Raw genomic sequence first — 14,570 nt, forward strand, 5'->3', positions numbered from 1 at the left:
AGTCCTGGAATGGCCAAGTCAAAGTCCAGATTTGAATCCCATTGAGATGCTGTGGGGTGACTTGAAAAGGGCTGTACGTGCAAGAAACCCCTCAAACATCTCACAGCTGAAAAAGTTCTGCATTGAGGAGTGGGGTAAAATTTCCTCAGACCGATGTCGAAGACTGGTAGATGGCTACAAGAACCGTCTCACTGCAGTTATTTCAGCCAAAGGAGGTAACACTCGCTATTAGGGGCAAGGGTGTCCTATCTTTTTCCTCAGTTAGAATAGGCATTTTTGTAGAATGACATTTACAGAAGATCTTGAAAAGACTTTTCTTCAGTTTTCTTTGTTTAGTTGGATTACTTTAATCTCTCTGTATTGTTGAAACGGAGATGAAATAACCATTTATTAAAAATGTTACAAAAAACCACATGCTTTCAAAGGGTGTCCTAATGTTTTCACATGACTGTAAATGGTTTGATTTGGTGACAAATTAGAAATTATGATCTGACTTGAGCACCAAATTCAGTGGCAAAGCCTTTTAACATTAATTTTGCACATTACTAGTTTAACATTATTTTTAAACCTTTAATCATTGAAAGCACTGTCTGATTTGATGAATAAGCGTGTACTGGTTTCTTATGGTGCACACAATTGTTTGTTCTCTTTTATGTAGGATGTATTCATACCCATCACGTGTTCCTCCTGCTCCTCCTCCTCTCTCCAGACCCGTAGTACCATCAAAGAGGCCACGAGTCAGTACCAGTGGTGGACGCCGCACTAAAAGCAGCTTCTCGTCAAAAGGCAGTCAGAGGAGCTCATCTCGTACCTGTAAGTATAACGGAGCATGTTAAACTTTTTTTTTTTCAAACTAAAATATGCAGTTTCTGAACCAAAAATTAGTAAAATTACTTTTAATTTAAATGGGAGGTTTGGATGTGTAGGAATGCCAGTGGATTTTTAAATTGATTCAGATGCTTGGTGGCTTTCTTATGATGTACTGTGACACTTTCTTGAAAAGGGACATTTGGTGATAGGTATTGTAGGTGTTTTTGATGGACAGAAATGTTATGTTACAGGTTTGAAGGTTCCTACCTTGATAGCAATGTTAAAAAGCAAAGTAACAGTACAAGACTTGCTTCATTGTTTAATGTACAGTTGTGTCCAAAGGTTCTGAGAATGACACAAATATTAATCCCCACAAAGTTTGCTGCCCCTGTTTCTATGATGACAATTTGCATGTACTCCAGAATGTTATGAAGAGTGATCAGATGAATTGCAATTAATTGCAAAGTCTCCCTTTGCCATGAAAATGAACTTAATCCAAAAAAAACATTTCCACTGCTGTTGTGAAGAAGGCTTCAGGTCATCTAAGAAAGCCCAGCAAGCTTCAGGACCATCTGCTAAAGTTGATTCAGCTTGGTGATCGGGGCAACACCAGTACAGAGCTTGTCCAGGAATGGCAGCAGGCTGGTGTGAGTGCATCTGTGTGCACAGTGAGGTTAAAATTTTTGGAGGATGGCCTGGTGTCAAGAAGGGCAGCAAAGAAGCCATTGCTCTCCAAGAAAAACATCAGGGACAGACTTATATTCTGCAAAAGATACAGAGATTGGACTTTTGGGGGAAAGTCATTTTCTCTTAATGAATCCCCTTTCCTATTGTTTGGGGCACCTGGAAAAGAGATTGTAAGGAGAATAAAAGATGAGCGTTACTGTCACTCCTGTGTCATGCCAGCAGTAAAGCATCCTGAGACCATTCATATGTGGGGATCTTCTCAGCCAAGTTAGTGGGCTCATTCACAATTTTGCCTAAGAACACAGCCATAAATAATGGGAACAAAACCTCCTCCGAGAGCAACTTCTCCAAACCATCCAAGAACAGTTTGGTGACGAACAATGCCTTTTTCAGCATGATGGAGCACATGCCCTAAGGCAAAGGTGATAAGTAAGTGGCTTGGGGTATAAAACAGACATTTTTGCTCCATGGCCATTAAACTCCCCAGACCTTTATCTCATTAAGAACTTGTGGTCAATCCACAAGAGGTAGGTGGACAAAAAAAAAACAAAATTCTGACAAACCCCAAGCATTGATTACACCAGAATGGGGCTGCCATCAGTCAGGATTTGGCCCAGAAGTTGATTGACAGCCTGCTAGGGCGAAATTGCAGAAGTCTTGAAAAAGAAGGGCCAACACTGCAGATATTGAGTCTTTGCATAAACTTAATGTAATTGTCAATAAAAGCATTTGAAACTTATGAAATGCTTGTAATTATACTTTAGTATACCATAGAAACTTATGACAAAAAGATCTAAAAACACTGAAGCAGCAAACTCTGTTAAAACCAATACTTGTGTCATTCTCAAAACTTTTGTCCATGACTGAAGTGGCAGTCCTAACGAATGTCATTTCAGTTCTTTATTGGTCTTTCCGCTTTTACAAAAGTCCCAGCAGTAGAAGTTAGGTAATATTACCATGTTCTACATTGGCCTTAAATACAAAAAACACAGTTGGAAACAGGAAAAAGTTCTGTGTAAAAGATTTTCTTTCCACATTGCATTGCATTTCCACATGTGTCGAAATATGTTACACCGTTTCACACTGCATGTTAATTGGCCTAGATAGACTCTGATATTCCGATTATGATTTTAAATGAAAGCTAACATTCTTATTTTAAAGTTAGACTCCAGAGATTTGTATAGGCAGATTACCTTCAGTGTACTATACCATTCATGAGTGTACAAAATCCAATTAAAAAATAAAGTGAAATGTAACAGAATTAGGAATATGATCTCCAAATGCATGTATTTTCTTCAAATGCGACTTTAGTTGTGTCATCTTGGTAAAATTTGAGGACAATTCTTGGTCCATACAAGCCTCAAAATGATCCAAACCTTTTAACTCTACAAATTATAATACATTAACCTTCAAATTCTCTTTGGTTTAAAAAAATAAATAAAGTTTAAGCTACTGTATTTTATTGTAATTTAACTAAAACGAGCTGAAAAAACTGGTTTACAGCTCTGGTCCTTATGTTTTTGTATTTTCCAGGGAAAACGAATGATATTTTTTAAAGTGTTTATTTATAAAGTTAATGTTTCTGTAACACCACTTTTTTTTTTTTAAATGGTCAACTGTATGCAATATGAGTTAACAATTCAACCCACAACCAAAAATGCTTGCCTACTGTAATAGAACTAGAAAAGGCTGAAGATCTTGGCATCTAGGACAGAGAAAAGAGCTAGAAAAGCTCATATTAAGAAGATCCATAGAAAAATCAGTCAAAATAATATACATAACCAATTCAAGTTTTTTGAAAAGGAGCAAAGTTGAATTGTTTTTGTTTATTAATGTACAACAATCAATGCATTTTTTTGAAAGTTTAAGTTGAAGCAAAACATATCCTGAGTCGTGCTGCATGGTTGAGTGCTAATGTGTTGCATTACTGTTGCATTATTTCTCAGTGAAAATGGATGACCTGCAGACTATTAAGAAAGAATTAACACAAATCAAACATAAGGTGGATTATTTATTGGAGAGTCTTGAAAGAATGGAGAAGGACCATAGTAAAAAGTCAGGTATGTATTAAATATTGTTTGGAACATTTCCACCCAATTCTAGTATTCATTCTTTAATTTTTTTAATGTATCTATTGTTTGTACTTTGTAGAGCAAAAAAGTAGCAAATCTGAAAGTGATGATGCTCTTCAGCAGCATAGTAGCAGCAGCTCCAAGAAAGATGAGGTGACTAAGATGGATCGAGAGGATGTAGGTGACTCTGATGATGAGCGAGACCTGCTGGAAGATGAAGAGGTAACAGTTTTTAAAAAACTTATAGTGATATGAGTAGTAATTTGGGCAGTAATATAACTAAAAAGTGGTCAATTTCAAGCCATGAGGTTTTGTCCAGATCATGATGCAGCTCTACAGAGACACACGGAGAGGTGTGATTGGGAGTACCGACCTGCCTGATTTAAACCAAAGAAGTGTTTTGTTATTGGATTTCTGTGCTTTGTCCATCAGAAAAACCATGGTCAAAGATAAAGTGGCTTATACTTTGTACCATAGCACCTTCGGTCAAAGATCTGTTATTTATGTTATAGTCGTATGTTCAGACTTGTAGCTGTACATTCTGGACTTGGGTGAAGAAAAGGGCAGAGCTGTCTACTCCTCACCACCTGGTGTTAAATTGTGTCAGATGGTAGCAGAGTAGGTGGACTGGGGGATATCTATGGGAAATCCATGTCCAGAAAAATTTCAACTTCTGCCTCCAAAAGAGCTTTTTGGGAAAAGATGAGAATGTGTTTTACGTCGTCCATTGCAATGAGCTTGATGTGGCAACCCAAGGACGCCAGAGAAGAGAGATGGCATCACGCTGAAGAAAGTGGCCTCCTGTATATGATTAGCAAGGGAGACTCCTGAAGTTTTAGAAGGGGTACCGAGAGATCAACAAAGGCTGCATTTTCTAATTACTATTTAAGCATTTCTGTTAATAGTTTTTAATAAATGTTTTATAATTAAAACTATTTTTAGAGTGTGTTTATTTTAAACTTTGCTATTAACACTTGCTAACTTGCCTGGGTTCATAGGCATAACTAGATTTTATACAACTGTAGGATTTTCAGTGATTAATCCATAAGACACTGAAGCCACCATAACCCAGGCAAGACACAGGTTCAACACAACACCTTGTTTATTTACAGATTTACATGCACAAAACACCAGCACTGCCACACATCTATATAGAGTCCCTTCCTTGCCACCAGTCCATCTGCTGTCCCTCCTCCTCAGGCTTTGTCTTCTTCCTCCCGACTCTGGCTTTTCAATGGAGTAAGGCAGCTCCTCTTATTCAGGTCCCTGGACTGTTTCTGGTGGCTCATCAGTATTACTTGGAATCACTCCCAGGTGTGGTGGAGGTCTTCTGGTGGGCTCTGCAGCTCCCCCTGGCAGCCCCTACGGAACCAAACTCCAGCTTCCCAGCATGCCCTGCCACAGCCACCCAGGAGGGCTGCCCTCTAGTATCCCAGGGGGAGATATTGCCTCACCAATGTCCTCCACCCTGGTCCTTCCATTCTGATGGAGTCCTGGCCATGTAATGGTTGTGGCCTCCCACCACGGTTTGGCAAATTAATTCAGTTAATTGGGTGTAGGAATTATCTGTTTTACATTACATCTAGGGCACCAGAAATATGAAGAGATCTGTACAATTAATGAACAAGGTTCATAAATCGGCGAAAGTCTACATTAACACTTTCTCTGTGATTCGAAAAATCAACATTTATCTACACCATATTTACCTTATCTAATATGTGGTCAAAGGCTTTACTTTATTCTATTAATTTTTTTGAGTTTTAGAAGTATTTATTTGCGCATAATCCAGAGTGCTTTCCTGTTTATGTGCATGGTTGTAATAGTTTTTTTTTATTTTTCTTTGTGTTTTGCAAATAGATGTGTGTGAAGAATTTTTTAAGCGTTTTTGATTTTGTAATCCTTTTGTTTTTATTTGCAATAAGAGTGCATATAGGATTTTTCTGTAATTATGAACATCTTTAACCAAAGAAATACAAATTTGTGCTTAAAGGTGAAGAGCCATGATCAAGAAGATGATGATGATAATGAAGAGGACAGAGAGGCAGAGGAAGGAGAGGACGATGGTGACAGTGCAAATGGGGATGACGACTCATAAATGTATAGATGTATAGCACACTGACATTAGATCTATTTTCTGTCCTTTTTATTTTTGTTTTATTTTATTATTATTTTTTTTTTTTTGCTCTTGAAATTTAACAGAATCAGGACACCTTCTGTTCCTTGTGTTTGTGTGCCGTTTCACATTGACCACACATTTTTCTCCTTGTGTGTCTTTATTTTTGATACCTCTTAAATAAACCATTTCTTTTATATCCTATTAGCTGTGAGTGTGTCCTGGTTTGTTTATGAACATAATGCCTTTTATGCTTAATTAGTATTTTGTCAATTGTGAAAAATTATACATTGTTATATTTCTATGAATTTGACATTGCTTACTCTGTATCTAAAAGGCAGTTTGTGCTGTTGAAAAAATGTTTTCTTTTAAAATAGAAAAAAGCATATCTGAGGCACGCCGTATAGTGGCCTTAAGCTTTATTCTTTAGAATTTTATTCTTATATTTGTTCAGAAATGTAATTGAGTCTTCAGCAAGGTTAATCATGGATGAGGATATTATACCTAAACCAAACATGCTCAATTGTACTCTGATGTCTTAAGTACACCCCTGTGTTGGAGAAAGTTTGTGAACCCTTGCTTTTAACTGTGATGACTTTCCAGATATGAGTCCTCTACATTCCCCCATTTACAGATAATTGTGTTCCTGCTTCTGCTTGGATGTTTTGAATTGTGTTGAAAGCTTAAGCTTTAGTTCACAAATTGATGTTCTAATATTATCTGGATTTGGTAGTACAGTTTATGGGTCACTGTACCATCAATGCCCCTAGTACTACAGAGCTGCTCATTACCTTCATACTCGTACTGTTTAGTTGGAAGATTCTGTACTGTTCTATTCATAAATAAGAATATTCTTGGTAAAGTTTTTTGGTCATTAGCTTAAACCATTTTTTTCAGATTCATCCTTTTTACAGACCCCTGAAAACTGAAATTGGAGATAAGAGGACTGAACATAATTTACTGCTACCTCTGGGTTCTAACAACCTACCTCCAGTATTGTATTGTACCTTGCTCTAATACGGAGGTTTGTTTGAGGGTCTCTTCTAAGGAGATTACCTTTATACATGACCTGCCTCACCATGAAATCGGTTAAGGTGGCAGTCTTTGTAAATGTTTAGTCGCTATCTGAAGCTTTGGGAATGAAGATTCTCAAAAGTGGATATAATTTCCTACCACAATTGTGTTAAAAAGAATAGACCAACACTGATAAGAGAGTGTATGGGGAATGATTTTTTTTGTTTAAATATTTGTATGATATACTTTAGGCAGTACCATTCACACTGTATTTAACCCTTGACACTTTGACTTTTGCGCATACTATAGAAATATCCACATTAGCACGACCTGTTATCTCATGGTTTAAGTTTTCTCTTTTTCAAGATCTCTAAAGTACCATCTGTTGTGTGTAATTTTAGTGAAATATTTTTAGAACCTTAAAATCAGATTCAGTTTACTGAAAGATCAAAGGGGTTCACAAACTTTTTCAGCAAAATGTATCTGCATTGTAGTGCTGAAAGAAAAATATTGTTGAACGAAATTGTATGAATGAAGAGGAAAAAAGCCCTAGCAGGATTGAAAGTATAGGGATATCATTCAATAAAAGTATGTGTATTTTTTTTTTTTTTGTTACTCAAGTTCATATGATTTTTGGCTGTTTTGTTTATCTCAGGTTATCCTGGTATCAATTAAACAATCATAACTTAAACCCTCTTGAGGGGAGTGCATCTAGTAAAATCATTTGTATATTGGCATTAAGATTTGTATGTTTTCAAAGTGTTTTCACATATTTGCATGTAAATGCAAAGCCTTGTGTGTAATTTTGATAAGGGTATGGTTTGAATTTAATAATTTCAGAGTTGTACTTTAAGCTTCAAGATATGGAAGTTTACTGCAGATGTGTAATAAAATGTCTCCTTGCTCTGTATTTAGCATCTCATGGTGCAGTTCCTGATTTGTGGTTAGCTGAAGGGTTTGTGGGAGCACAAGCCTTTTTGTATGGTAAGGCATTTTTCCTTATGTGACCCATTTCTCCTGCATTTGTATCCACTCAATTGCAAAATCACATATAATGTATTGTTGACAAAATTTAAGGTTGTCATTTTTGAGTATCTTGTACCTGCGTAGTAGAATGATTGCAGGGGTTTATGTTTACCTCCCCGAGTACAACACTTGATCATTTTTTTCATGTGAGAAATTTATGTTGTGAACCACCTTTGGTAATATTTCATATCTTTTATCACATAGCTTTTATGGAGAATAGACAAACACCTATATAGTGAGTCTAATGTGCTGTAACCTCTGCATTACACTTGCTTTGGTATTTAGAGCGCCTTTTTTTTTTTTTAATAAAAGGGGAGATGCAACATGTTGTTCCAAAGTTTTAAGAGGGTTTCAGCTCATAATTTGAAAGAAATGTGAACTCCAATTCTCAGGTTCAGAAATTAGGGTGATGCTAATTACAATTTTTTTTTTTAAGTGCTGAAACATACTGCATTGGAATTTGCAAGTTGTAGGCGGTTACAATGTTGCATTAGTTGTCTTGTAGATCCAATCTCTTAGTTGTCTGTATGGAGCACGTATGGCCCTATATGACCCTGAATTAGATTTAACAGGTTTTGAGAATGCATGTATCTGTATGTACAGGGCGGTGGCCAAAACATTCTGAGCCCAGCCTTTTTAGGTGAAACAACAGTAAAACTCCTGTTTTGTTTTTCAATATAATGTATGTAAACACTTAGTACTTGAGGAGTTTAATATCAGTTTTAGTTAATTTGAGTCTTTGATGCAGTGTTGAATCCTGGGGACGTGTTTTGCTAATTTTCATTATCCGAAAGAAAAATGAGGACTAAGGTAGTACATTTTTAAATAAAAATGCTAAGAATGCGAAAAAAGCAAAGGATAAGCAGAAGGCTGAAACAAGATGAAAAACATTTTCATATGAGATGCACATGCAATGAAAACATTGTCGAGCAGGTCCACAAAAATTAAATGGTATACATGGTGTAACATTCTGGTGCATTCAACGACTTAGTTAAAGGTTTAACTTTTCTCTGTGACCTCTTCAAGTAGTTAACACATTTTGTCTGTTGCATGTTTTGCAACAGTTAGGCATACCTAAAAATAACAGTGATAATTGAATGTAATTACAGTTAGCGTACATAGAACTTGTTTTTAACAGCATTTTGCAATATCATGTGGCCCAAATCAGGCTTTGGGATCCGATACAGCTTTCATGGACAGGATATTACAAATCAAGTGTTAAAGAAATTGCACTGATTGACGTTCCATGTGTTTGTAATATGGATATGAGCAACATTGGAACACCACAAGGAGCAGTCCTGTCTCCTTTTCTCTTCGTTCTGTACACCTCAGATTATAAATATAACAGCAGGTCATGTCACTTGCAGAAATTCTTTGAGGGTTCTCCAGTTATGGGGTGTATTGATAAAGGGGACAAGACAGAGCAGAGGATTTTGGCGGAAGTTTTTCTTGGTGCCTAGACAATTGTCTGCATCTTAATATCCGCAAACCCAAGTAACTAATTATTGACTTTAGCTGTACCAAAGAGCCTCTATGCCCCATCATTATTCAAGGAGTGGATACAGAGGTAGGTCACTCCTACAAGTACTTGGAGGTCCACATTAATGATATATTGGACTGGTCTCCTAACGCAGAGGAACTGTTTAAGAAATGCAAGAGCGGGCACTTTTACCATAGGAAATTGTGGGAAGTGACATCTTTCACATCTTCTATAACTCTGTGATGGCCAGTGTGATTGTCTACGCTGTGGTGTGCTGGACTAGTAACATCACCTCAAGAGAGATCCACTGAATCAAGGGCAGGCTCAGTTATAGGGCACACTGTTGACCCCCTGTAGGTTATAGCAAAGGCGAGAACAGCAACAATTTATTTCTTGTAATAGCCAAAAATCACACCAAGAAGTGCCACAATGGGCTATAACAGGCCTTTTTTTTTGACAACCCCCCAACCTTGACTCCTTAGACCAAAAAAAAAAAACTACAAGAAAAAAAACGGAAGAAATCTTGGGAAGGGCAATTCAGAGAATGACTCCTTCCAAGTAGGTTGGGTGTGCAATAGGTGTCAAAGGGTCAATACAATATACAAAACAGATCACAAGTAATCCTTTTCACAGATCTAGATGGCCAATCTATCATTGCAACCTCAGTCATACAACCATACAGTAGTAATAGTACAAGCTATAAGGCAAAAGTAGATTATATCCTATATGAGGATTAAGGTTTGTTCAGAGTTGTGGAGACCATGGTCAACAAGCTGCCTCCCCCTACTGGCCATTTTACTGGTGAGCCAGTACTGTGGCAGCGAATCTGATGAATGGAACCTTCTGCCCGATGATTGCAGTGCACTTTTATCATAGATGATTTTTTCCATAGATCGGGAAACAACTTGGCAGTAGCGTAGTGGTCCCAAATGCCATATGTGAGTACCAAGAAGTGAAACAGTAGGTGTTAGAAGCAAAATAGATGTATCTAATATTTATGTTTTAAGATGTATCTAATATTTATGTTTTAGTCTTAATGACTAACAACAGAAATGCAGAATGCACAGTTCAGCAGCTGTAGTCAGGGTATGCTAAACTGAAGTAGGGAGTCTTCAGCCAGGGTTTAAAGGCCGAGACTGAAGGGACATCTCATATATAAATGGGCAGACCATTCCACAGCTTTAAGAGCCCTGTAACTAAAAGCTTAACCTCCCACTGTTTTTTTTTATTTATTTATTATGTATTCCTAGCAAAATACCCACGCTTCGCAGCGGAGAAGTGTGTTAAAGAAGTAATGAAAAAGAAAAGGAAACATTTTAAAAATAACGTAACATGATTGTCAATGTAATTGTTTTGTCACTGTTGTGAGTGTTGCTGATATATCTATACTAATAAAAGGCAAAGCCCTCACTCACTCACTCACTCACTCACTGACTCATCACTAATTCTCCAACTTCCCGTGTGGGTGGAAGGCTGAAATTTGGCAGGTTGATTCCTTACAGCTTCCTTACAAAAGTTGGGCAGGTTTTATATCGAAATTCTACGCGTAATGGTCATAACTGGAAGCAGTTTTTCTCCATTTACTGTAATGGAGATGAGCTTCAACGCCGTGGGGGCGGAGTTTCGTGTGACATCATCACGCCTCCCACGTAATCACGCAGTACATAGAAAACCAGGAAGACCTCAAAAATGCGCTCAAGAAAACATGCATTATATAATTGAGAAGGCAGCGAAACAATAAGAAGCGAGTTCTGCTACTTCGGAAACAAAGCACGATGTAAACCTACACTTTAAATTAAGTTCATAGACAGGCTGCCGCTGGCGTTTGTAATTTAGTGCCTGCCCATAGAAGGCCGTCCGTCAGCGCAATCCAATAGCAAACTGCCACGGGTAAATTTTCACGGGTGAAGGACTGTGCTTATGGAGAGGAAGATGAGATGGTCAGGGTGGTGTTTGACACAAACTCAGCGAAACTGCGAGAGAAAGTTTTAAGTGCCAGGACTAAGGTAACATTAAATACAGCCATGGACATAGCACGAGATGGCACCATCACAGCTGGGAACCTTCGATGCATGTACACCGAGCGGCTCACGTGAACTGACGCAGTGCACAGATAAAAAGCAACAGTTCCAAAGAGCTGAACAAAACCGAATTACACAATTGAAAAGGCAGCAAAAATATGAAGCGCCTGATACATACAAGCATATTCATAAATGCAGCTACTGTGGAAACAAAGCACACGGTGGAAAAAGTCAATGTCCCGCTAAAGGAAGACAGTGTAAAAAAATCCCGTGCATGCAGTGTGTCAGGTCTCAGATAAAGAAGAAGACGAGCTGTTTATTGATGCAGTAAGAAACGAATCGATGAATGAAACCTGTCATCTTTACAACGATTGACAAACACGGAATGTAACTTGAACACAACACATCGTACAAATACGAGCCTGATTGAAAGAAATAATGATAATCAAATCCTTGATGACAGCAACATTCAATAACACTCACAAAACAATTACTGTATATTGACAATCATGTTACGTTATTTTTAAAATGTTCCCTTTTCTTTTCATAACTTCTACTTCTCCACTGCGATACGCGGGTATATATTTAAATGTATATATATACCCCTATCTACAGTACATACTCGCATAGACAAGCCACATGCTGTGGCTCAATTGTAAAGTCTTAAGCCTCTAATGCCGACATTGTACGCGCGCTACTGATTCATTTTACCTTCGCATCTCCTTGGTTTGGGACGTATGAAAAAATATTCGGTTAACGCAGAATCATGTTACGTTATTTTTAAAATGTTTCCCTTTATTAGCACAAGCACAGCTGAGAAGCTTCGATGCATGTACTCCATAACGCATTAAAAAAATAACGCATTTAATCACACTTTCAATTCCAAGCAAACGGGAACTTTTGTCAATGCATGATTTCCTGGTACATCCATTACACTGATGCACACATCACAGCTACAAAAATGTTAGAGTCGGAATAAAGCGTTCCTACGACTGATCATTTCGACTTCGGCGAAGCCTTGATAAAAGCATGGTTTTGTGCACACTGAAAAGCAAGCAAAATTAGATGCATTACAGAAAGCAGACTTTGTGGCTCTTACTGGGGATCATTGGACTTCCGTGACCGTTAGTAATTCTAAATACATCTAATTACAAAATGTTCAATGATCACACTGTTTTAGCCTAATGTACAAAATAATTTTGGCTAAGGTTACTCAGAGTTTAAAGATTAAGTTGGTCAAATTACCTTTTATGTTTCTGACTTATTTTTTTCAGAAGAAAAACTGCACTTTATGTTGAAATTTTGGTTATTATTATTTAAAGACAATACTATTCTGAAAATCTACTTAAAGTACTTAAACTACCACTTTATTTTTAAGTCTGCCCAATTTTAACCAGGGATGATATTTTTGTTTCTGTTTTGAATTCAAATGCAGTTTAAAGGCTTTTTTTTCAGAAATTAAAACAGCTTCAGTTTACAATATTCATGTACATGTCTATTATTTGATTCTGTCACCCACTAAAACACTTTTAAATTAAAAAAAACATTTGCGATTTGGGGCAAATTTACGTGTGCGATTACATACGATTAATCAAGATTAATTCTTACACAGCCTCTAATTAATTGGATTAATTTTTTTAATCGAGTCCCACCCCTAATATATATATATATATGTGGATATATATATGTAGATTTGTATATATAAATGTGTATATACAGTATATATGTAGATATGTATATGTGTATATACAGTATGTATATATATGTATGTGTGTATATGTATATATATATAACTGTGTATATATATGTGTATAGATGTGTATATATATATATATATATATATATATATTATATATATATATGCCAGCAACACTCATGACAATGACAAAACAATTACATTGTCAATCATGTTACGTTATTATTAAAATGTTTCCTTTTCTTTTTACTTCTCCGCTGCCAATCGAGGTATTTTGCTATATATATATATATATATATATATACAGATATATATATATACAGATATATATAAATATATATATATACAGATATATACAGATATATATAAATAGATATATATATATATATAAATAGATAGATATGACAACAACACTCAATATCAATGACAAAACAATTACATTAACAATCATCTTACGTTATTTTTAAAATGTTTGCTTTTCATTTTCATAACTTCTTTAACACACTACTTCTCCGCTGTGAAGCGCGGGTATTTTGCTAGTATATATATATATAGATATATAGATATATATTAGCCATGTGCGCCCAACTACATTGCGCGTGTTAAAGTTGTCTGTGAAGAGCTCCCTGTTTAAACGCAGCTGCCAGCCATGAACTGGGCCTTTCGTCACACAGCATTATGATTTTTTCTAAGGGAAACAAAATTACAAAAGAAAACCATTGGACATTGATTCGATAGGAACGGCCTACTCGGAATCACTGTCCGAATAGTAATTATGTGGCGGTGTGGGAGCATTTCTACTTCTGTCCGTTCACAGTCTGTCTCGTTTTCACGACACTATCATTTCCTCTCACGATGTCTTCTCAACCTTTCTCCAATCTCGCAGGTTGCTTTGTGGCAATCCATAGAGTAAGGCAATATACCTGTACATGGAGCTATGGTTATAAAAGGGGGACACATAGGTATCCAGGCTCTTTAAGCATAAATAGGGATCACTTCACTGACATGTGAGCAACCCACGGTACAAATGTGAGACGCGCAGCACTCGCCGGCTACAACGTAGCAATAATCATTTCCGGAACGTGCTGTTACGTTGTCATTCATTTTACCCACTGTCTTTCTTTCATTCATATAGTACCTAGGCACGTACCTTTTATCTTCGGCAATCTCATTCTCTAACCAGGCCTCAGGAGCTAACCAGCGTAACACTGTCCACCACTCCTTTCGTTATTCCGGCACATTGTTGACATCCGTGAGTAACAACAACGTACTAAACTGGAAGGTGGTCTACGCATGCGTGGAATTCGCGGACAAACACAGATCAAGATCTAAAGGAAGATCTCTTTAGTTAATTTAAAGCACAAAAATTTGTTTAGTTTGAATGTCTGCGTTTTGAGGTGTGATTGGAGTACTACGGTCTTCTGTAGTATAAGCCTGGAGGAGATTCTTAATGCAATGTCTGTGTTTTAGCTGTCTACTGCCATCTAGTGCTTCTTCTTCTAATTCATTCGCGGACAAAGATCAAGATCCAAATGAAGATTATATATAGAGATGTATACATATCTACATATACACACACATACTGTATATATGTGTGTATATATAATATATGTGTGTGTGTGTATATTTATTTATATATATATATATATAT

At 36.8% G+C, this 14,570-nt stretch overlaps 1 protein-coding gene across 2 annotated transcripts in view; it reads left to right on the top strand.

The window, feature by feature from the left end:
- Window positions 1-7,606, top strand: part of hnrnpc (heterogeneous nuclear ribonucleoprotein C) — a 46,103-nt gene extending 38,497 nt beyond the window's left edge. For both annotated transcript variants that reach the window (XM_039745180.1, XM_039745182.1), the window contains 4 exons: window positions 659-813; window positions 3,444-3,557; window positions 3,649-3,791; window positions 5,560-7,606. In XM_039745180.1, the coding sequence (XP_039601114.1) occupies window positions 659-813; window positions 3,444-3,557; window positions 3,649-3,791; window positions 5,560-5,664 (517 nt within the window). In that variant the 3' untranslated portion in view covers window positions 5,665-7,606. The remainder of the gene's footprint in view (window positions 1-658; window positions 814-3,443; window positions 3,558-3,648; window positions 3,792-5,559) is intronic.
- Window positions 7,607-14,570: the final 6,964 nt, after the last annotated feature.

The sequence above is a fragment of the Polypterus senegalus genome, chromosome 1 (genome assembly GCF_016835505.1).
Source record: "Polypterus senegalus isolate Bchr_013 chromosome 1, ASM1683550v1, whole genome shotgun sequence".
Taxonomy (NCBI): domain Eukaryota; kingdom Metazoa; phylum Chordata; class Cladistia; order Polypteriformes; family Polypteridae; genus Polypterus; species Polypterus senegalus.